The following is a 23,946-nucleotide window of genomic DNA, read 5'->3' on the forward strand; positions in this document are numbered from 1 at the left end:
GAGTCACCTAAAATTTTTTTATATAGGTTTCACTTGTTAGTGTTAATTCAGTAAGAATGACCTTTAATATATTTTTCTCCTCAGATCATTTTATCCCCATTGAGAAATATCAATTTAGTCTTTACCCAGTATTTATGGAAGGAGTAGGGAAACCGAAGATAATTAATAGTTTCCCCCAAGGTAAGAATTTTCCTTTGGTTTCTTTTTATACAATGTGTGTTTTCCTACTCAGTTAGCATCTGATTATTTTCTTTCTAATGGGTCATGGAAGAGTCTAGAATCTTACATAGATGTGTCAGGGAGTGATTGCAGGAGGGGTACATGGACCCTTGGTGGTTTAAGAAGAATAATCAAGCATGGTATTCTTGAATTAGAAATTAACATTTTCCATCTCAAACTGGATAAAAAGTTAATGGAAACAAAATAAAGGAAAATATGCATCAGTGCAATAAAATATATAATCAGAAAGACTAATTAGAAAAATATTAATTTTCTATACAATTTATATAAATGCATTTACCCTAAACAATATGTTTGGGGGTATATACTTATGAACCTTTAAATTTTTTTAAAGATTTTTATTTTATTTATTTGACAGAGAGAGAGAGAGACAGAGCACAGGTAGACAGAGTAGCAGACAGAGGGAGAGGGAGAAGCAGTCTTTCTGCTTAGTAGAGAGACCCAGGACCCTAGGATCACAACCTGAGCTGAAGGCAGACCCGTAACCAACTGAGCCACCCAGGTACCCAGGCCTTTAAATTTTAATTAATCTTTTAAAGGAAACACTTTTCCTCTAAAAATAAAACTGGAAAAGTAGTTATAGAAATAAATTTAAATTTGAATTTATTTAAATTTCTAATTCACTTTACCATACTTAGAGTATCAACATTTTGATTTTGCTATTATGGCTCAAATTGTCTTCAAGTCCAAGCAACCTAATAATGAAGTTTCAAGAGAGAAATATATTTCCTAGTTTTAGCATTAAGATGATTATAAGAACCCATTTATTTATTATTTGATTCATACGTGCTGGGAACAAGAACTGGGGATACAGCAATAAACATCTGTCTCCGTCCTTAAGGAGCTTAACCCTCATGCTCTAATGGAAGTGAAAGTAAACAAATCATGTATAATATAATGACAGATATAAATAAGTGCCATTCTTGTTGTGATGAGCACTGGGTGTTATATTTAAGTGATAAATCACTAAATTCTACTCCTGAAACCAATATCACACTATATGTTAATGAACTAGAATTTAAATAAAAACTTTAAAAAATTACTTGCACTCAAAAAAAATCCCAAATCAATAAAACATAATGTAAGAGTGACACTTGTTAATAATTAATAAAAGGACTAATTTAATAATAACTTTTAAAAAGTGCCATGAAGCAAAATAAATGTAAGATGAAATGATAGAGTTAAAATGTGGTGCTTTTGTTAGGATGGTCAGAATTGGTCTTTTTAGTTCAAGCCATGCAAGTACAAAAGAGAAGAGCATTTTAGACAAAGGAATAGCAAGTGCAAAAGTTCTGAAGACTGAGCATGCTTGGTGACTCAAGAAGAGCAAGGTAAATGTGTGTGGACTGAACAAAGTAGAGATTGGCAGGTAATGAATGTTGAATTCTCTAGAAGCAGATACTGAGACAGAGAGTCATAAGAACAACTTTAATTGGCACTTTGACTCATATAACCTAAAGTGATCACATGGAATTGGCAGAAAATAATTTTGAAAAGGTGTTTTGTTAACTCACTAAAAACATAATTCTGTACAAAAAATATTTCATTAATGTGGTCATAACTATACTTTTAGCTTCTTTTTTATGTTTATATCTTTAACGGTAGTACATATTTATGATGAAATCAGAAAAAAGTATGCTGTAATTTTTGGTACAGAAAGATGTTTTTACTTCCTCAACCTTCTGAATCATGTGAATTCTATTTCTTTTCAGATGATATTGAAAAACACCAGCATGATGCAGGTCTATATGTAATTGTGCCAATAATTATTTCCTCTTCAATCTTACTGCTTGGAACACTGTTAATATCACACCAAAGGTATTGTACGTGGGCTTACGAATCGTTATGGCCAAAGCTCTTGAACATATCTAAACCTTGATTTAAAACCCAAATCAGAAACACTATAGTATCCTAAATATGTTTATGTGGTATTCAGTATACAGTTAAGATGGCCTAAAAAGAAAAGGACTGTTTTCAGGAAACCACATTTTGTTTTGCTAGTACAACACAAACATCATGGACGAGATTCATGTTTTAAATGTAAATACATCCAGAAAATAACAAGCTTATAACAGGAAATCTGAGGCAGTATGTCCTCAGAGAGGGCAACCATGGCTTTTAGAGCTGTATAATTTGGGTTGAGGACTTTTAGTGGTGAAGATTTACCTGGAGTGGCCAGTTCATTTATGATTAGGAAGCACTCCAGTTTTTAAAAATCAGCACTGTGTGGCTTTCCAGTCTGTCTAGTTTGCAAATGGCCTTGAATTTCTGGTGGTTCTAGGGTGCCATATCACTGTGTGCTGAGAGGCCCAGACCTATGAAATTATTTCCCACATGTCAAATCTCTACAGAAACTTTTGTCTTATAGCAAAAAAGAGGGATGGGAGATTTTAGAATCTGAATGTATCTTTCAGTCAGGTGAGCCCATGGGGCCATAGCAAGTGGAATTGTTTCTGAAACTCAACTGATGGCCCCTACGTTTCCTTTTTGAGAAGGGCAGGGAGGGGCAGAGGGAGAAGGAAAGAATCTTAAGTAGGCTCCATGCCCAGCGTGGAGCTCGATGTTTGGCTCAATTTCATGGTTCTGAGATTGTGACTTGATCCAAAATCAGGAGTTGGATGCTTAGCTAACTGAGCCATCCAGGCACCCCGATGGCCACTTTTCATATATTGTTTCTCCAAGAAAAATCCACTCCAAGTGTTTAGCACAGTGCCTGGCAAAGAGCTTTCAGTAAGTGTTGGTTATTTTATTATTCTAGTGATTATTAACTTTAATCTAGATAGAACATTGGTAGAAATCTTCATGGGGTAGTGTGTGAAAATGAATCAGATTCTACTGAGAAGTAGCTGATCTGGTAGATTAATTTCTAATTTGTGCATTCATTAACTGTGAACATTTTTGATATGAATGTTTTTTGTTTCTCCTTTATAGAATGAAAAAGCTGTTTTGGGAAGATGTTCCAAACCCCAAGAACTGTTCCTGGGCACAAGGACTTAATTTTCAGAAGGTCCCTTTTTCAATTTTTTTAACCCAAAATATGTAAGATTGTGCTTTAGATGCTGTATGCCTTATATAGCATCCAACATTTTTAAAGTTTAAAATAGTTTAAGGATAAGGTTTAAATCTTATTTTATTCAATTCATTTAAATATGAGTTCTGTTTAATCCATTATGTGTTTTCAAGAATAGCAGGATGCAGAGATGTGAAATTAGGATGAAAACAAAATTTTGTAGGTAGTTCATCATATGAAAATTAAATACATAGGTATATATATACATATATATATATAATATATATCTTCTGATTTTTAGTATATAATAAAATAAATATTAGAATATTAAGGGTTAAATCTGATGGAGAACAGATATTTAGATATACTTTTTTGGTGTAAATTGATTGTCTTTAGGTAAAGGCTGGAATCAATACAATATTTTTAATCCCTGTAATTATATTCATAATTATTTAAATCAATTAAAAACTATATAAATAATCCTGTCCTTAAACACTGCAATCTGAAAAAAAGAGCAGTTGTGTCCTACTAAAGCTTACATTTAAGCACATGGTTTTTTTTCAAGCTGAAGTACTTTATAAATTAGCTATAATAAAATAATTTGTACATATATCTTATAATAGAATTCCCCAGAAAACTGTAGAGTTTAACTAATGTTTTGTTAATTCTTATAATTTCCCCTGAAGCAAGGTTGGGTTTCCACCCAGAAAATTGAGAAAATAGAATTCAATTTTCATGTCAAAATATCTACACAATGTTTTAAACAGTAATCATATGGAAGTTTTAAGCAGTCTTAACAATTTCATCTTTATCATTAGTCACTGTTAAAAGTCTTCAGTGGTTTCCTTTTAGCTGCAAGATAAAGTTCAGTCCCTTTAAGCTAGTACTCAGTGACCTCTCTCTGTAATCTGTTACCAACCTGTGCATCCTATTTCTTCTGTCCCTGGGCCTTGATCATGCCTTTGCTCTTCCCTTTACTTCTACAGAGCCTACCACATTGGTGAAGACTTCACTCTAGTCCCTTTTCTACAAATTTTCCTTTAACTAAAGTAGTTCAGAAGATTTCTCTCCCTCTAAGTTCCCAGAGCATTTTACTTTTCAATGTATTGTGAAGAGCTTTCTGAGTTCCCAGGGTAGGTCTTACTCCTCACAAATATTTGTTGAACTTCTACTGCATGGGAAGTATTAAAGTCAGAATTAATTAAAGCCGTGCTGGTAATTCATGATCATGTCCATTCATATATGTGCAAATCACTGAGATACTTTAAGATTTTTGCTTCAGTCCTCAGTATCTCAGCTTCCTTTCCTATAAAATGAGGTTTAATGGAACTTGCATCATAAGGTTTGTTTTGGGGATTAAAGAAGATGGTACTTGTAGTGTAGTAAAGCCTCAATAACTATTAATTGTCATTATTTTACATTTTTAGATGTTTCAAATTATTATTCTTTCAATGACACTCTGAGATAATTATCATTATTTTCATTTTATAGAAGGAAAAAACCTGAGGCTTATAGTGGTTAGGTATCTTGTTTTAGAACCAGGCGTGGCTTGCCAATTTGTCTGACTGTGGAGCCTGTTCGTTCCATTACTCATTCTTCTCCAAAGTAGTGGCTTTCAATTTTTTTTAATTTGACCATGACCCACAATACATTTTACCTTGTAGCCTAGTACATGCATAGATATAGATATGCAAAACTGAAAGGATTTCAGTATATGTAGTGCTCTTTATTTTCAAAATTCTATTTTCTTTTAAAAATTACTGGTTGCAACCCACTACATTGATTTCACTTACTACTGGCCTGTGACTTGCAGCAAGAAAAACACTGCTCTCCAGTTTATCAGTAAACAAATGAGTGAATATATGATATTGTAGCTATAACAGTGCAAGCGGTTAAATTGTGATCTTTCAGCAGAAACGACACAGTCTTATCTTCAGATGAGACAGCCAAGATGATCATTCTCTTTATAGAAACTTCGCTTTGTTTTGAGTCCAACCAGCCCCACACCACACAGCTCTCAGCTATGGCATCAGGCGCTGTATGCCACGGAGTCTCCTTCCATTAGACAGAGCTCATGATTTTTTTCAATTAGTAAAATATTTATTCCTCTCTTCTCTCTTCCATTATGAATTCACACAGTAACATTTATTGTAGCTATAATGATATTTCAGCCATATATATTTATCTGTCGTTCATTCATTCATTCAATAGCACATAGTAAGTATTTACATGTAAGTCTAGGATGTGACTAGGATCTTGGGAAACAAATTTTTCAGAGATTTTCCTTACTATCTGGGAAATAAGACAGTAAGGTTATAGAGGAGTGGCTTGAGTAGAAAGTGGAATAGAAAGAATTGTCTTCTTTACCATCTCTAAAATATTCATTTTAAAATTCGTTTATTTGTTTCACCCATTCATTCACAGCCTATTTATTGAATACTGTCCTGTGCTAGTTACTGTGCTGTACCTTCAGGTTGTACTGATCAGAAAAACAAACTCCTGGAGCGGACGGTCAAGCAGGGAAATAAGCATTAATCAATGATAATGGAAATAACAATATGCATATGGCATATGTAACCAACTAATAATTATAAGCTACATGTTGTGAAAAAAAAAAAAAAAGATCCAGTGTGCTGAGCTTAGTGTGTGGGATGGGTGGGGATGAGCGGTGAAGATAGGAAAGCAACAACTGAGCTAAGCTCTAGAAGATGATTAGTCATTAGCTAGGTTTTGTGGTGGAGTGGGGAGAGCCCAGGCAAAGCCGCCTTCAAACACAAAGACCTGAGGTAGGAAGGACCACAGCACATTCATAAACTGAAAATAGGAAGATTAAAAGACAGGGTAAGGAGGAGATTTTTCTTATATATGAGGAGCTCTTTATTTTAAGATGAGCATTTTTTTTGGCCACAAAAACTAGGTATCTATGTAAACAAAAAATTTAAAGCTTCACCATCCAAGTATACATAAGTGCTGGAAATAACCATCTTCTTGCCTCTTTAAGAGAAGCTAAAATACTCTTCAACATGTGAAGCTCTTCAAATCTCCCCTTTGCACCACCATGAAAGTGGTTTCTAAATATTTACTGGGGCAGGGAAATGATCAGGCCCACCTCCGCAAAGGAAGTCTGAGCCTGCACTAAATGGTCTCTCCACTTTCCAGAAGATGGCCGGCTCAAAGGAACCACTTGGATCAGTGAGCGTTTGTGGTAGACGGTGCTCTCCGGCTGTCTCACACGCATGCGCTGAAGATGAGCATAGTGTTGCAGCAGATCATGTGACAGACGTTAAACACAAGGAGACTGAAATCTCACTCAATTTTCCCATGTTCTAGTAAAGTGAAGAAGTGTGAAGAATTTTTAAGATCCTTGCAGTGGGTGTGGATATCCTTATCTTTATTTCTTACCCCCCTGCCAATATTTGACTTCATAGTCTTACAGGATAATGTTTTGAGCATAACCAGTCCTCAAGATGTCTAGTATATTTCTAGAGCTTAACAGGTACACAGGTGACATAGTCTAGAAATAAATCAGTTTGGGGAATATAATAGGAATATTTGAAAAGTGAAGAAGAATATAAGAAGATAAATAATATAAGAATATAATTTCAAAGATTTTTACTAATGATAAAAATCAAACCGTCTAAAATACAATAACTTAAAAAGATCTCATCTTCTACTTTAATCTCCTAAATAACTAAAAATATACTTTTTAAGAGAAAAGTAGTGTTGTGTAATTCATGCTGTATTTCTAAACCAGGTAAGGCAAATTTACTATTGACTCTTTGCTTTTATATTCATTTATTTTCTTTATCATAGTCTTCTATTTTCTGATGACCAAACTGAGTCTCAGAGTGGTTCAGTGGCTTGTCTTGATCATCTATCCTGTCCTTGTAAAAACTTCGGTTAAACCCAGGTCCATCAGACTCAAACTGCCACCCTTGCTATCAGTCCCATCTTAGTGATATATTTCTTTATGTAGCTTATGCTATGAAATCATATACTTAAAAACAGTTGAAAGATTAAATTTTGTTATGTATACTTTAACAAAATTTATCAAATGAGTAAGAAATCTGGATAGACGTTTCTGCAAGGAAGCTATATAAATAGCCAATAAGCACTAATGAATATATGCTCAACATCATCAGCTATTAGGGAAATAAACCCCAAAACACAAGATACCACTTTACACTGGTGAGGATGGCTATAATCAAAAAGACAGATAATAAGTGTTGGTGAGAACGTGGAGAAATTAGAACTCAGACGCTGCCAGTGGGAACGTAAAATGAGGCAGCCCTTTAGAAATATGGCCTTACAGTTCTTCAGTAGTTCAATATAGAATTACCATATGACCCAACAATTCCACTGCTGGGTATATATCCAATAGAAATGAAATCACATATTATGTGGCGATTTATACATGAGTGTTCATAGCAGCTTTGTTCATAGTAGCCAAGATGTGGAAACAAGCCAAATGTCCATCAAATGATGAATAGGTGAGCAAAGGGTGATATATCCAATTCTAAAACAAAAGGGAATAGCAAACAAACAAAATAACTCATAGTGTATTGCAAAGCAAATGGACCATGACAGCCCATCACTGTTAAAAATATTTACAGTGCGGGTGCAGGGTGTCTTGGTGGGTTAAGCCTCTGACTTCAGCTCAGGTCATGATCCCAGGGTCCTGGGATCAAGCCCCTCACTGGGCTCTCTACTCAGCAGGGAGCCTGCTTGTCTCTCCCTCTGCCTGCCACTCTGCTTGCTTATGCTCTCTCTCTATCTCTCTGTCAAATAAATAAATAAAATATTTTAAAAATATATTTTCAGTATTTTTAAAGGAGATAATTTTTTACATAAAGCATTTCCCTTAATTATCCTCCAAATTCAGATTATTTCGAACTTTGGTTTTTGTGAAAATAACCCTATACTTGTAATTCCTTTGACATCCAACTGATTTCTTAAATGGTCCCTAAAATTAATCTCTTCCACTTTTTGAGCTGTCATTCTCATTCTCTTTGGTTTATAATGATTCTAAATGCATATCTACCTCATAGTTTTAAAATAAAATTTCAGTTCAAGTTCATCCTGCTTGTTCCCCTCAGTAGTTTCAGTGCCTCCTTCCCTTTTCAGGGGCACCTGCTTTCAAGAATATAGTGTGTATTTTTCCAGTGTGTGCTTTTATATTCCCTACACCTGCATATGTGCAGCTATGACCTGTGAACAAAAACAAAAACACGTTATAATGAATGTGAACCTGACTTCCATCATTATTCAAAAGTTATTTTTGTTCTCAGCATTGTTTTCTGAGATCTCTCCATGTGGATACAGTTAACATAGTTTGCCCATGTGGACTGGCCTATGGTAGTCCATCCTATAAATATATCACAATTAATATGTCTATCCCCCTACTGATAGATATTTAAGCTGTTTAAAAGCTTTTTTCTATTTATCACAAATAATGCTGCAGGAATCAGGATCGTATATGTCTCTGTGTTCTCTGGAGCTATATTGGTCCCATTATTTTAAAAAGTAAGTTTTTGCATTACCAGATGACCAGTGTGCATGGTTCACTGGTGAAATAGTATGGAAGATTTATTGCAAAATATAGTGTCCTCCTCTACCCTTAGCTACCTTTAGTCTTGCTCTGCAAATGCCATTACTTTAAACTGGTTTGCTTTTAATTTCTCTGGGAGGTCATCTTTATATTTCTAAAAATAATATGTTTATGCCACTATGAAATGTAGTCATCATATATTGATTTCTGGCAATAATGAAGATTTACTCATACACTTAACTTTTCCTGCTCTTCTCCTTTCCCCACAGTCCTGCCACATACTGTTTTGTCACTTTTGTCAATTTTTTCAGTAATTACTCTGCAACCTCAGAAAAATCTTCTTAGATTGCATTTATTTCCATCCAATAGACTACTTCTTGGAGCTCCCTTCCCTCCCGCTTTTTAAAAATAAAATAAAGACATTAGTGCTCTTGCCTTTCCCTCCATTTCCCCCTCCACTTCCCAATCGGTAAATATAACTCTGTGTTAAGTCAGGTTTGATAGCATGTTTGTGCCATAATTGTTTAAAAACAGAAAGTCAACAAACTGCATTTACACTGCTATGAATATGTAAATACGGTTAGTTGCAGAACAAGTAATAGAGTGGTGAAACTCTTGGGAGTTTGAATGTCACAGGAGAATCTATTTTTTTTTAAAGATATTAGAAATATTTCACCTCTTGATCAAAATTGAACCAAATTTTAGTTGGCTTCATTTTTAGTTCTTATGGGTTGTCGTTGTTGCTTTTTCTAGAGTTTCTAATTGCTTCTTTAAAAGTCTTTTGTGCTGCTATTACATAAGCTTCTTCACTGGATACCTTCTCCCAGCGTGCTCTGCCCAGGAAACCTTCTGGATGGGGGCCTTTTTAAAAATTTCTATAAGCCATCACTCCGGATTTTCCTTAACCAGTTTCTAGTGACTGCTGCTTCCTAAATTTTTTTTCTTCTTCTTTCTTGATGAACTACATCCTTACATAACCTCCTCAAAGGTTGTGTGAGGTCAAAGTCTCTGCATGCCTGAAATTCTTCTTATGGTGCCTTCATTGATTGCTGGTTTGGTGGAATGTCAGTTTCTGGGTTGGACAAGTCTTTCCAGTTGAACTTTGAAACGATTTCTGCCTCATCACCTAGCACCAGTTTTGCTTCCAAGAAGCCAGATGCCATTCTGATTTTTGTTCCTTACTGGTTGCTTACAATTTTCTTGCATTTAAGATATTCTCTCCATTTTAAAGAAGTATTTACTTATTTATTTATTTGAGTGAGAGAGAGAGAGAGCGCATGAGCAGCGGGGAGGGACAGTGGGAGAAGGGAGAAGCAGACTTCCCGCTGAGCAAGGAGCCCAGTGTCAGACTGATCCCAGGACCCCAGGTCATGACCTGAGCTGAAGGCAGACACTTAACCAACTGAGCCACCCAGGCATCCACCAAATATTCTCCCCATTTTCAGTGTTCTAAAATTTCAGTGGTGGGTCTAGGGATGTTCTTTTTCATTTAACTCGGTCACCATTTGAAGACAATTTCAATTCCATGACTCTGATCATATCCAAGAAGTTATGTTATTTCTTTTCTGATTTCCTCTCCTCCTGTTTATTTTGTTCTCTATTTCTAGAATTTGTGTCGGTTAGATGTTAAATCTTCAGCATGGTCTTCTGTATGTCTTATCTCTATGTTCTTTTTTGTTTTTTTGTTTTATATTTGAGACTTTGCCATATCCTATTTTAATGCTTCTGTTACACTTTAATTTACTGATATATTTGTAAATTTGCAAGGTTTTTTTTCCCCAGAATATTTCGTTCTGGCTTTATGCATACAACATTTTCTTAAATCTTACCAGAAATACGAATTAAAGGATCATAATTTTAAAAATTCTCTTTTTTCTTATTCTCTGAGTTTTCTTTGTACTAGAATTATGTTTTCTTTTTATCTTGGCTTTTCTTTTCTTTTATCTCCGACTTTCCCCAAATATCTAGTAATTCTTTGTTTTCCTTTAATGTTTTAGAATAAAACAGTAGGTGAGCTGACTGGGAGCCCAGTGCCTATAGGCAGGAATTATTGCTTGGTTGTATAGATAGGGCTCTGGCTAGATGAGGAAAAATGTACTCACAGGCACTAATAACTTCATAGCTGCTTGGTATCTCCCAGGATAGGTCCTTAGTTGATTTTGAAAACAAAACCTCAATTTGGGTGTGGAAGGTAGTTCTAATATGAAGGATTTTCTGTGTATAGCAGAGTAATGGAAGAGCTCCATTTCTGGTTTTCAGTCTCAGGTCTCATATCTTCCTGTGTTCTCACTTGCTGTTTCTTCCCTCACCATGTCTGCTGTATTCAGCTGTGCAAACAGGCTTTCTCTTCAGCCACAGCCCACTCTAGAAGTACTTTGGTTCGTAGCTTCCTTTGCTAATCCTCTTTGGTTTACATTCTTCCAGTTGTTTTCCATCTCCTAGACATGCATTCAGAATCTTTTTTCTTTTTTTCTTTTTTTTTAAGATTTTATGTATTTATTTGACAGAGAGAGAGACAGTGAGAATAGGAACACAAGCAGGGGGAGTAGGAGAGGGAAAAGCAGGCTTCCCGCAGAGCAGGGAGTCCGATGGGGGACTTGATCCGAGGACCCTGGGATCATGACCTGAGCTGAAGGCAGATGCCTAACGACTGAGCCACCCCAGCATTCAGAATCTTATTCCCTCTTGCCTTCTCAGGTCATCTTCTGTGTTGTGGGTGCGCATTTGTTACTTGTGTACTTTCATTCCAATAGAGTCTCTTCAGAGATGAGAGAGCAACATGTTCAACCTGCCATCTTGAACCAGAATACGCTTCTACACCCTTCCTCTTGATACTTTAAAACTCAGAATTATAAAAAAAAAAAAAAAAGAAAGAAAGAAAAGAAAAATAAATACAGAAATCAGAATTTTTTTTTAAAAAAGGGCTGAATTCTTATAGGAAAATGTAATGATGCAATAGACTTCTTTTTCTTCTAATTCAAATTTCACGGTGTTTAAAACCCTGCCACCAATTTGGTTTTTTACTTTTTTCTTTAGTATTTTTTGCTTAATCTGTTATTTTCTTCCTCTAAGTCTAAATCATCTGTAATTTTTTTGGATGGGGGGGTGGTCTAACACTGCTTCTTTGTTTTCTATGTCGATGTCCACTTTCACAAGAGCACACTCCAGTTAATAACCTACCTTAGGAGTGTGAAAGCTAAAACCAAATGGATTTTTGCCATGTGATTTAAAGACTGTCCATGATTCCACAGTCTTCTCTATGCCTCCAAAGCAGCTCAGCAACCTGCAGGTTCCAAGAACACCTGTCTCACAGGTCTGGGGCAGAACACCCCTGAAAATGCTTGAATGGTCTTGCAGAAGTGGGTAGAATTGGTGCAGTTTTGAGTGGGAAGTTCTTTAGAAGTGGCTCAGTGGGTTAAAGCCTCTGCCTTCAGCTCAGGTCATGATCCCGGAGTCCCCGGAGTCCTGGGATCGAGCCCCGCATCAGACTTTCTGCTCAGCAGGGAGCCTGCTTCCTCCTCTCTCTCTGCCTGCCTCTCAGCCTACTTGTGATCTCTGCCCGTCAAATAAATAAATAGAATCAAAAAAAAAAAAAAAAAGAAGAAGTACATTATTGGGCTTTCCAGTGTGTATCTCACTCCCCTAAATTAGGACTTCCGTTTTGCTTATTTTTGTATTCTTAATATTTATGATATGCCTGTGGGTTCTTAAGAAACAGAAGAGAGTATTAGTCAGCTGAAATCTACACAGCAGTACTAAAAGCAAAACCAAGAACATGTTTCCTGCCAGTTTGCATTTAGGATGTCTTTTCATCCTTCCATGGTTTTATAGAAAGATGTTTGGGCTGGAAAAAGTTAAAGAACTGAGTCTCCAGGTCCTCACTCTGCTCTAATTAGCTCTGCAACCCTAAGCCCCACTTGCTTTGTTTTTAAAACACGGAAGCACATGGACCAGATGGTTTCTTAGATTTTTTTTTCTAGATTAGAAAAATCATAGTAACGATCTGTCATTGTCTTCTTCACTGTTTTAGCTCTTCTCTCTCTTAATTTTTAAATGTTTGCTTTTACTGTTCTACTCTTTTACTCTTTCACATTTCAATACTTCTCTCCAATACTTCTGTTGCTCCCAATATCCTCCTTTTTATTTTTCCAGCTCTTTGGGTTTTTTTCTCCTTATTCTGTTATTCTTCTATAGTTTTTCCTTGTCTGGGGTCACCAAGACTATTCCTAGAGCATGATGTTAAGGCGTGCTTTACAAAAATAGAAGAGACAACCTCAATTCAAAAGTTTACTCTTCTCTAAAAAGATGTATTAGTCGAGTGTAACAGAAGAATTCATAGTCCAGAAGCCATGGCTGACAGAAAATGTTTTTGAAATCTTTCATCTTTTGCTTTGTGAGTGATTTTTTATTTTGCTTTCTTATTTTGTTTTATTTTATCTAAACAGAGAACGGACATTCTTTGAAGTCTAATCATGATCACTACAGATGAATCCAATGTACCACCTTCCCAACATTCTGTAGAGTATTAGAAGATTTTTACATTTTGAAGAAGGGGAGACAAATCTAAAAAATATTTGGTTGAACTATTCTGAACTAAAGTATGGTGGATGGTGTTGATATAGAACTTTAAATAGAAGGGTAAATTTGGGGTCAAGAAATAGGACTGAGTCCAATTCAATTTGAATGTATGATTACTTTTTGGGTCACTTAAAGTTTAAAAAGTAATATTCATGGTATCTGACTTTTGATTTATCATTTGTGTGGTCATAAAACATTAAAAGCTATGACTGTTCTAACCACATATCTATTCAATATCAGGCAGGTAGTAGGCAATGCCTAACTAGGTGAAAACTGTAGCTTCTGACACATAACTTTGCAAACACAGTGAATCTAATTACAAGATAAAGTGAAACTATCTAGTTTATATTTTTATGTCCCAAATTTTCCATTTTATATTTTATAGACACCTGAGCTTATAAACGGACCCATGTGTGTGTTCTTTCAACTGTCTTGTAGTTTTTATGTCTGTCTAATTTGGGTCAATCTGGAAATTCCCATCTTCAGTAGTCTTGCAAATGACTTAGGCACTAACTTTGATTTCAGTTCAGGGAAAGCCAGAAGTTAGGGTGTGTGCTGGTCAGAGGCCAGTGGAAGTTACAGTTCATATCAGGATGACCTGACATATCCAGGTCAGACTGACCAGATGAGAAAACACATCAGTCTCCAATTCAGCCTCTTCGTGAAATTCTTGCCTACATTCAATTTATTTATACCGAACTACCCAAAGCTTCTGGCAGGCAGAGAGGTACACAGTGATGCAAAAAGGGAGCTTTTACAAATAGTTCATGGCAAAGACAGGGATCTTCTTCCTGAAAAAATGCCCTTGTTATTTCTACGATATCAGCATACTAAGTGTGTTATGTTGCTCACATTCAAAATGAGCCAAACCTTCTGTTTGATAAACCTAAATAATATTCAAATTTAGGAAATATATTGATCCCTTACATTTAGATTTCATTCATAGTTTTATTTGGCTTTGAAAACAACACTAAAAATATGGAAGAATGGGTCCTTTTTCCCCCTTCATTGACTTTTAATTGATATCTCTGGAATGTAAAATCTAAGTGTGAGATTATGAAAGGATATTCTTTCATTCCTACCAGCTGACTACATATTTAATATGTTCCCAGATCATTCTAAACTCTTGAAAAATTAGATGCATATAGTGATTGAAATAATTTTTTAATGAACATACTTTTAATATAGGTTTATGACCCATTGATAAAATATACATCAATAATATATGAGTATGTGACTTCTTATTAATTATTAGTGAAATCTTCCATCAGAACGCATTTGAAGACACAGACATTATTCAGTATCAGTAGTTAGATACTGATTATAAAGTTTTAGAGAGCATGTAGTATCCCAAAGACATCATCCGAGGAGCATATGTGAGTTTGTGTGCTATTAGCTATTGGTGTGTATTTTTTCTTTTCATATTGACAGCATGTAGTGCCTTTATTTGGTGATCTTAATTTCTAGGTTCATTTGAATTTTAAGTAATTCAAGACATATATAGTAGTAAGTTTAGGAAAAAACAAAATGAGCAAGTAAATGTTTGAAGGAAATCATAAATCTAATGATAGATTTATATCAGAAAGAGGAAAGGCTTAGGGAGTTTTCATACATTATGTTCATAGAATAACAGAAGAGGTTGTGTTAATATGGTATCTGTCATTATGCAGTATTTTAATATCTATATAAGTCGATTCCATTTTTATTATATTTAGTGTTTGGTATATTTATTCTTTTATAGTTATAATCACCAATATGTTTCCTTTAAGAGTTTAAAACTATGCTAATGAATTATGCTTTTATATGGAGTATATTTGCCATTATGAAGAACAGTTGGGGAAATTGTTATTTCAGGCAATAAATTTGAATTCATTCTAGTGGTTTAAAAATTGTAAAATTCAGAAGTTCAACCATATGTACATGTCTTATGAATTGAACCACATTTTCAGTAGCTCTTCATTTAGTTGCATTAATTTTTCAGTCTGATGTGTCCATGGTATTCCTTATTTTGCATTTATTTTTTTCAATATGTTTACATTGTATGAGTTGAGCTTCTTATACACAGATTCTTTATTTGTGGCTGCATAGCGGGAATTTTTGTTGTGATGTAACCAGCATTCTTATAAAAGATACGATGTGCATTTGTTTTGCGTCTTTGTCTTCATTCCACATGTCCCATAGTACGTGTTTTCATTTGAAGCTATTTAAAAGGAATAGTAATTTAAGAGTCCGTGATCATATCTTTCACCATCACTGTTTTCAACAAATTGGTATTAGTTCTTCTTTTCTGGAAGTCTTAAACAGATTTTCAGTATGATGTAAGGCAGATAAGTCCTAACAGTCACAAAGAGTTTACCTCATACCATATCTTATGTCATGGAGTAGTTATTTTAACTGTCTTTGGACTAGTTGGTTTGCTCATTCGACTTTATTTCAATTCCTTTTTTTTTATTGGAGGTTTAAATTTTCAGTTTGTGGAAATCTAATTTGCTGTAAAATATTAGGAATTCTTCAGAATGCAGCCCTTTTTAATTACAATAACCAATCTTTGTTGAGAGCTAAGCACTTTCAGACACTCTATAATTTATTCCTCACCACAATGCCAGGAAGTAAATACTGAAAGTATTTTTACAGATGAAGAGACTAAAAGGCAAAGAGGTTAATGTACTTGTCCATGGTCATAGAAGGGCTCAGACCAAAGTCTGTCTCATCCTACTTTTAAACCATCTTCTGCTGACTCTCTGTGATTTTTTGACATATTCATTTTCAGTCCAAAAAGAAAACAAAACCCAGTTGATTTGTGGTTGACTTATGTCCTTTAGTAGTAACCTCTCACACTTTCATATCTGCAATGATGTCATAATGAAGCAAAAAGAAATTTAATACAATTGAGCATTAAAATGTGTCTTTTCTTTTAGCCAGAAACATTTGAGCATCTTTTTATCAAGCATACAGAATCAGTGATATTTGGTCCTCTTCTTTTGGAGCCTGAAACCATTTCAGAAGATATCAGTGTTGACACATCATGGAAGAATAAAGATGAGATGGTACCAACCACTATGGTCTCTGTACTTTTGACAACTCCGGATCTTGAAAAGGGTTCTGTTTGTATCCGTGACCAGCACAGCAGTGCTAACTTCTCTGAGCTGGAGAGCACCGTGATAGCCCGTGAGGACGAAAGCAGGAGGCAGCCCTCTGTTAGATATGCCACCCTCCTCGGCAGCTCTAAATCAAGTGAAATTGATGAAGAGCAAGGGCTTATAAACAGCTCAGTCAGCAAATGCTTCTCTAGCAAAGGTTCCCAACCAAAGGGTTCTTTTTCCAACAGCTCATGGGAGATAGAAACCCAGGCATTTTTTATATTATCAGATCAGCATCCCAATATAATTTCACCACACCTTCCATTCTCAGAAGGATTGGACGAACTTTTGAAACTCAAGGGAAATTTCCCTGAAGAAAATAATGGTGAAAGGTCTGTCTATTATTTAGGGGTCACCTCAATCAAAAAAAGGGAGACTGGTGTGTTTTTGACTGACCAGTCCCAAGTGTTGTGTCCATTCCCAGCCCACTGTTTATTCACTGACATCAGAATCCTCCAGGACAGTTGTTCACACCTTGTAGAAAATAGCTTCAATTTAGAAACTTCTGGTCAGAAGACTTTTGTATCTTACATGCCACAGTTTCAGATTTGTTCCACTCAGACTCAGAAAATAATGGAAAACAAAATGTGTGACCTAACTGTCTAATTTCATTCGAGAAGCATCTCAGATTTATGTTAGAATGAATCATGTGAAGTGTAATATATTTCGCTGTGGTTGTGGCTATGGGAGAGGAAAGAAAACCGTCAAAATTGGAAATGATTGTCCCCAAATCAGTGGTATCTGTCCTCATTCAGTAAGGTAGACAAAAAGTGTGAGATACCCTTCAAGAGCCTGGCAATGTAGACTGACTCTTCTAATTCCATTAACAAGCTACACTGGGAAGGTTTCCAAAGGTTTCCAAGCCCAACAGATAGCACATTTGGGAACAGGAGACCTGTGTAGAAAGAGCTAATCTTCTCAGTTATACCTAAGTTTGAAAGAAGACTTCAAAACTGATAGTTGTGAGATGTAACTTGCTTCAAGGGTGTCGTTGTTTTACCTTTTTACCTTGAGTTGTCTTTGCTTTCTACTGATTCGTGTGCACACTCATTTGTACCTAAGAGGCATCCTCATACATTTTTAAAGTACGTGATGTTTTTGTATTTTGTGCTACTTGACTGTGTGATTTTAAGATTTTGCAGTTTAACAAACTTGTCCTGAGAACTTACTCTGTGGTAGGTACTCCATTAAATGTTGCAGATAAATAGAAGATTTAGCTCTGGCCTAGGGGATATACTTCTGAAGACTGACAAGTAAGCCAATCTTTATGTGTCAAATCTAAGATATGTACCATTGAATGAAACTATCTATTAGAATGGCAATACCCACAATTAATATTTTGATGACAACAAAAGCACTTTTGAAGACATAATGTCTGTCTCAACTCTTCTCTATAAAAGATGTCGCAATGGTCACTTTCGGATTCAGTTTGATTGCCACATGTTACTGTATCTCACTCCAGAATCACTGTCTTTCCTGATTCCCATTTGCTTGTGTGCTATTTTTTTTTTCTAACTTACAGAGAAGTCTCTCTCATATAATCAACCACTGTATTAAATCTTTCTGTACTTTAACTCAGCCAATTATTAAAGTAATCATATGGGACATGTTCCCCTATAACACCCATTTTAAAGATTAGAAGATTAAGTAATTTCCCCAAGGTCACAGAGTTAGTGGGTGATGGAACCAGGATTCAGATTTAAATCCAGATCTTTTAATGCTAGGGACTGTGTTTGAAACCTACACCTTACTTTGCCATTCATTAAAAAAATGGGTTGTAATCAAGTAAAATTTATTAAATGGAAATAGAACTTGGGATGAAAAGCAAGTGAGAATTACACAGATGTTGTTTTTGCCCTTAAAGACTTTAATATTTATTGTTGGTTTCAGTTTCTAGTATGGCAACAAAACTCAAAGCATATTGAGCAACAAACTAAATTAAGAAACCTGCAGAGATAGATGTTGAATGGCAATAATTAAGAATGTCAAGATGATCGGTATGATCAAAACAAATACTTCAGTCCTTGCAAATATGCCTCTTGGTTGTTAAACATCCCCAGTTTCATACTTAGCCTGAGAGAAGAGCCTGCTGATTTTACTGTTACCCAAAAGAAAATCCTGCTCTCTATTGCTATGCTAGTTGAGGCCCTATGAATTGAACAGTTCTAGACAATGACAAAGTTCTCAGACCCCAACCAACAGGTGTTTTTTCACACTTCATGATCATTTGCCAGTTAGAAACCAATAAAGCTGTTTCCTATCTTAGGCATCATTGAGCTAGCTTGGGATCTCATACTTCGGTAATGATTCTCACCAGAGAAAGGTAGAAGGCTCCTATCAACTCACTGAATACTTAGTATGGAATGAAAGCCTCAGTTCCGTACAAAGATAAATTGAAAGAATATTTTTCTTCACTGATGTTTTAAGTAGTCCAGAAACAGAGGAAATTATTGCATGTATGGAAGCTCTGGTAAAATTGGCCATTATTTCGAATGCTGCTTATAGAATATAGATATTTAATTGAGGGTACCATATAGGAAAGACAGAAAAATTACATTTTGCTCCAGTCTGCACGTGGTTAGAGATTAAACACTGGGCATGTCCACTGAGACACAACATTTTCTTGTGGTCTGGGACCTGTAACTGTGAGGAAGAGAAACTGATAGAGGTTCCGATCAGCCCAAGATTTCACCATGCTATACGTACGCTGTAGTGAATTCAGAAGTCCCAGGACCACTATTGTGCTATAGGTCTGTGTGAAAAGAATTAAGTAACAACACATTAAGTTGAGAGCATGACCAGCATCCTGGCATAGCTTGATTTCCTAAAAACAAGTGAAAACATCTCAAATATCAATATGCCAAGGGAGTTTCTTTCACAGAGAAAGCTAAAGCGTACAGTTTGGCCTACTGGTATGTATAGATTTAGTTCTTTTCTATAGTCAATGTGTTAGGGCTCTGATTTTCACTTTTGAAAGTTTGTTTCACTCTATGTATTAATATATATTTTGGGGTCTTTGTGAAAGTTATCTGTTATTAAATAGCGGGTTTTCATCAAAATTTAGAATTTTTATACTACAGGAGGTCCAGGTATTCTACATTTCTTCCCAAAGATTCCTTTAAAAAAATGTTAGGGGAGAGAAGAGCTGAAATATGGGTTTGGACTTCAACATTTGGGAAAAATCTGGAATTTTGAGTATTTCACTAAAGGCCTTGAACCGAAAGACAAGTTACTAGTCAGTCTCTCTAAACCTGAACTTAATGAAAAGAAACTCAGAAGTTACTAATTCGAGCTAGGGCTACAAGTTTCAACAGATTGTCTGAAGGTAAATCATTTGTCAGGGTTAATGAGATGATATGTCTCCTAGGTTAAACCCCCAAGAACAAAGAGGAAGATATCAAATCAAGGTGCACTTACCAGCAGTAACAGCCGAGCCTCCTCTTGGAGACCCGGGTTCCCATTTGGAGATGAACTACATTTGAATAAGAGAAATGGGAACAGATAGTCTTCTATTTTTTTAAAAAAGATTTTATTTATTTATTTGACAGAGAGAGATCACAGTAGGCAGAGAGGCAGGCAGAGAGAGAGGAGGAAGCAGGCTCCCCGCTGAGCAGAGAGCCCGATGTGGGGCTTGATCCCAGGCCCCTGGAATCATGACCTGAGCTGAAGGCAGAGGCTTAACCCACTGATCCACCCAGGCGCCCCCTTCTATTTTTTAACCTAGTCTCAAGTAGTAAGAAGACCAGTGGGTGATCCTGGACCTACAATAAGGCTTGATGACGCAGAGCCATGAGCTGCTACCTTCTCTCATCCCTTTCCAATAAAGCCAACTCCCTCTTTCCAAACACCAAACATATGGTCACATTCCCTTAGGATTATTCATCTTGATGCCTCAAAAGCCGAGAGAAGATAAACTTCCTCCACAGATTGATACCAGATTCCAAAGCCTGGTTGGCACAGGATCCAAGCTAGGCCATTGAGAGCTGTGCCCACGGGGCTCACATGGGGTTGGACAATATGCTGAATGGATCAGGCCATGCTGCAGCCATATGTCACCTAGATGCGATGAAAGAGACCCCCTTCCAAATTCTTTCCTGTAGTTTCTAAAAGACATTTGCTCCACTTTTAAGGGTCATCTTGATAGTTACAGATTTTGCCAAACTATTTTTTATTGAAAAAACACGTTCTCAAATTTAAAACACAAGATGAAAAGAGCCCACTCTACTAGGATGAATAGAAGCTGCATTTGAAGGTTACCCAAAAAATGTGAAGAAACATTTACAAAAGGAAACTAGAGAAGTCACTAGTTTTATTTTTTTCTTGAACAACTAATTTAAAATGGTGAAGCATTCCCGCACTGAATCACAGGGGAGCAGCTGAGAATACAAAGGTCTGGATTAGAACTGAGATGTTTTCCCATGTATTTGTATGAGCATCAAGAAATGGTTTTCATGGGCTCTTATACTGAACACATTATTTTTATACAAAGTCTGTCACTCAGTGTTTATTTTGGAAAGCTGCTGAAGATATCTATTTTTCAAAATTTTACTTAAGATGTTTGAAATTGAATTCAATTTTGTGAGGATCTTTGACAGGATATTTTAAATAGTGTTCATTCAAAACCCTTAGAACTGAGAAGAATTTGGGAAATTATCTAATTTTGTAGTGAAATACCTAGATTACAGATACTGTACTTTTAAAACTTGTCATTAAGTATTTGACATTCAGTGAACATTTTCTCTTTGGTCACAATTGGTACATTAATAAATGTTATAAACACAAGTGTTTAGTGAGATATGATCACCAATTATTTTATAAAATGTAATTATTCTAATTCTCCTTTATGTCCCTAAAGTCACGAAGAAGGAAAGTAAATTATGACTGAATATTTTCATTTTTATCATCACAGATCATGAGTAATGTCAGAATTTTGAGATATCAAATGTTCAAATAGAGTTATTATGAGTTTAAGTTATTTTAGAATTGTCTTATTATTATATGATTACTTTCAGCAAAGTTTTGAAAATACAAAGAAGTAATCGCTGTAGTTTAGATAATATAAAATTTTTATACATTGATAGCCTTTATATCTTCAAAATACTTATATAATGCCTTTCCTTTGAAAGGGGTTTGAAAGCATTTTAGATGCAAGTATCTCCCTTTACTGTTACTGTCTTGGGCATCTACTCAATGCATCACTTCATACCAAATTTTTCTGGCATTATAGCCACTTGTGATGAAAAATTACTCATTTTAAACATCAGGAGCTCTTTAGTTTGGTTCTTTACTTCCTTAAGAAATCTTGATTTAGTGATCTGTGAACATTTGTTTCGTCATTTAGGTTTCCAGCAATTTGAGTTTTTAACCCCTTTTTGGGCTAGTATTCAGACACTTTCACTCTCTTGCTTTCTAATTTTAAAATGTAAATGAACAAATACAGGAAAAATTTCCAACAGTACAGAGAAATATAAGATAAAAGGTCTAAATATCTTTCCCTACCCAGCCCCCAGTTCCTATTTCCCAGAATAACCTGTTAGTATGATATCACATAACTTTTAAGAAATTTGTATTGTTGGGATTGTATTCCACCTGCTGTCATAAAAATATCCTTTTCCCTTAATAAATCATATTTCCATATAAACCCATATATACCTATTTCTTTTTTTGTAATGGTTTCACAGTGTCCCATTGTATCAAAGTACAATGATTTATTTTAACAGTTTACAGTTGGTGAACATTTAAGTTGTTTCCAATCTTTTACTATAACAGGCAATACTGAAGTGAACATTCTTGTACATAATTGTCTTGGCATATTTTGCAAATCTACTTGTCAGGAATCTTGGTTACAAGTGTAAGAAATCAACTCAAATTGAAGTATCTTTTCGATATTCTAATTTCATCTTGATGAATGAAGTTGAACCTATTTTCATGTCTGTAAGCCGTTTGTTTTTCTGTGCTTTCATATGTGCTGAATTCTCTTGGGTTATAATTTTAATAATTTCTTATAATTCTTTTTTTACATATGTGATCTTGGTTTTTCTTAATTGAGATGTAACTTATATGCTGTAAAAATACACAAGCCTTGAGTGTATAGCTTAATGAATTTTTACACATTTCCCCCTGAGTGTTTATCCAGGAGTAAAATTGCTGAATGCAGGCTAGGTTCTAATTTAGCTTTAATAGATACTGCCAAATAATGGTTGAACTGATTTACACTGCAATCAGTAATGCAGAAGAGTTCTGCTGCTTCAACACTGATATTGTCAGCTTTCTGAATTTTAGCCATTCTTATGGTGGTGGAATGGTTTTTGTGGTTTCAGTTTGCACCTCTGTAACATGTAATGATTTTGAGTCACATTTAATTCTTCTCCTGCCATTTTTGCTGTTTTGTCATAGATCTTATTTCTATGTATTTCATAAACATCTAAAGTATTGTTATATTGTTGCCTTAAGCAGTAAATAGTCTTTAAAATTTGCCCTTTGTAGTGTAGTCTGTTCCTTCCTGCATCTGTGTGTGCTTCTATCTGGGATAATTTCCCTTCATCCTAAAGAAATCCCTTGTCCTGCAGATCAACCATGACTTCCTTAATAACTATTTTTTTTCTGATATTTTGTGCTGTCATTTGGGGGTTCATATTTTTAACTTATTTGGAATTAATTTTGCTGTAAAGAGTGATATAATGATCTAGCTTTTATTTTTTCCAAGGGTCTAATTTGTTGTCCCAACACAATTTGATTCTGGGAGAACAATCCTTTTTCTCAGCCACATAAAATGTCACGTTTATCATTAATTAATTCCCAAGTATATTTGTGTTTATTTCTGGGCTCTCTATTCTTTTGCATTAATTGCTCAGTCTGTTTTCATCTAGTACTAAGTTTATTAATTACCACCATCTACCCGATATGTTTTAATATCTGGAGGGCTGGATTCCTCAGCCCTGCTCATTATGCTTCATTGCTATTCTTTCCAGAACAATTTTAGTATCATTAAGTTTTATAAACAATAATTCTGTTGGTATTTCAATTGTAGTTAATATGAAAGTATTGTAGCAAAGATAAAAGTACTGAAAAATGTTATCAAAACAGTATTTTGTTGCCCAATGTTGCCTATAAATTTAAAAATTTGGGGAAGGAACTGTTACTTGTGTCTTCCTAAATGAGACAAATAATTCATATCATATCTGCAATATTAAATTCTTCCCAGAATCCACCTTTGACCCTATGGAATAGAAGTGTGGTAGGTGCTCTAAACTTCATGCTTTCAATGTGGGGTTATAAGTAGCATGATTATCCATCCCACTGTGCATGTCCAAATCTTTCTTTAGGTATATATAATGATCCCTTTCATTCTTGTAAGTGCCCTAGTTTTGACAAACAAAATACATGGTTATCATATAAAAGACTAGCCCTCTGACAATGATTGTTGCTTT

General features: G+C 35.2%; 1 protein-coding gene across 9 annotated transcripts in view; it reads left to right on the forward strand.

Annotated features, from left to right (window-relative positions):
- The window catches only part of LEPR (leptin receptor), a 119,347-nt gene extending 99,276 nt beyond the window's left edge, over window positions 1–20,071 (forward strand). For 8 of the 9 annotated variants that reach the window (XM_045064676.1, XM_045064677.1, XM_013061662.2 and 5 more), the window contains 4 exons: window positions 85–180; window positions 1,953–2,058; window positions 3,172–3,247; window positions 16,295–20,071. In XM_045064676.1, the coding sequence (XP_044920611.1) occupies window positions 85–180; window positions 1,953–2,058; window positions 3,172–3,247; window positions 16,295–17,122 (1,106 nt within the window). In that variant the 3' untranslated portion in view covers window positions 17,123–20,071. Of the gene's footprint in view, window positions 1–84; window positions 181–1,952; window positions 2,059–3,171; window positions 3,248–13,243; window positions 15,518–16,294 lie in introns of those variants that run through there. The other variant, XM_004762951.3, reaches the window with a different exon arrangement.
- The last annotated feature ends 3,875 nt before the right edge of the window (window positions 20,072–23,946 follow it).

Source organism: Mustela putorius, unplaced genomic scaffold (assembly GCF_011764305.1).
Source record: "Mustela putorius furo isolate JIRA1106 unplaced genomic scaffold, ASM1176430v1.1 tig00003853_pilon_pilon_pilon, whole genome shotgun sequence".
NCBI lineage: Eukaryota > Metazoa > Chordata > Mammalia > Carnivora > Mustelidae > Mustela > Mustela putorius.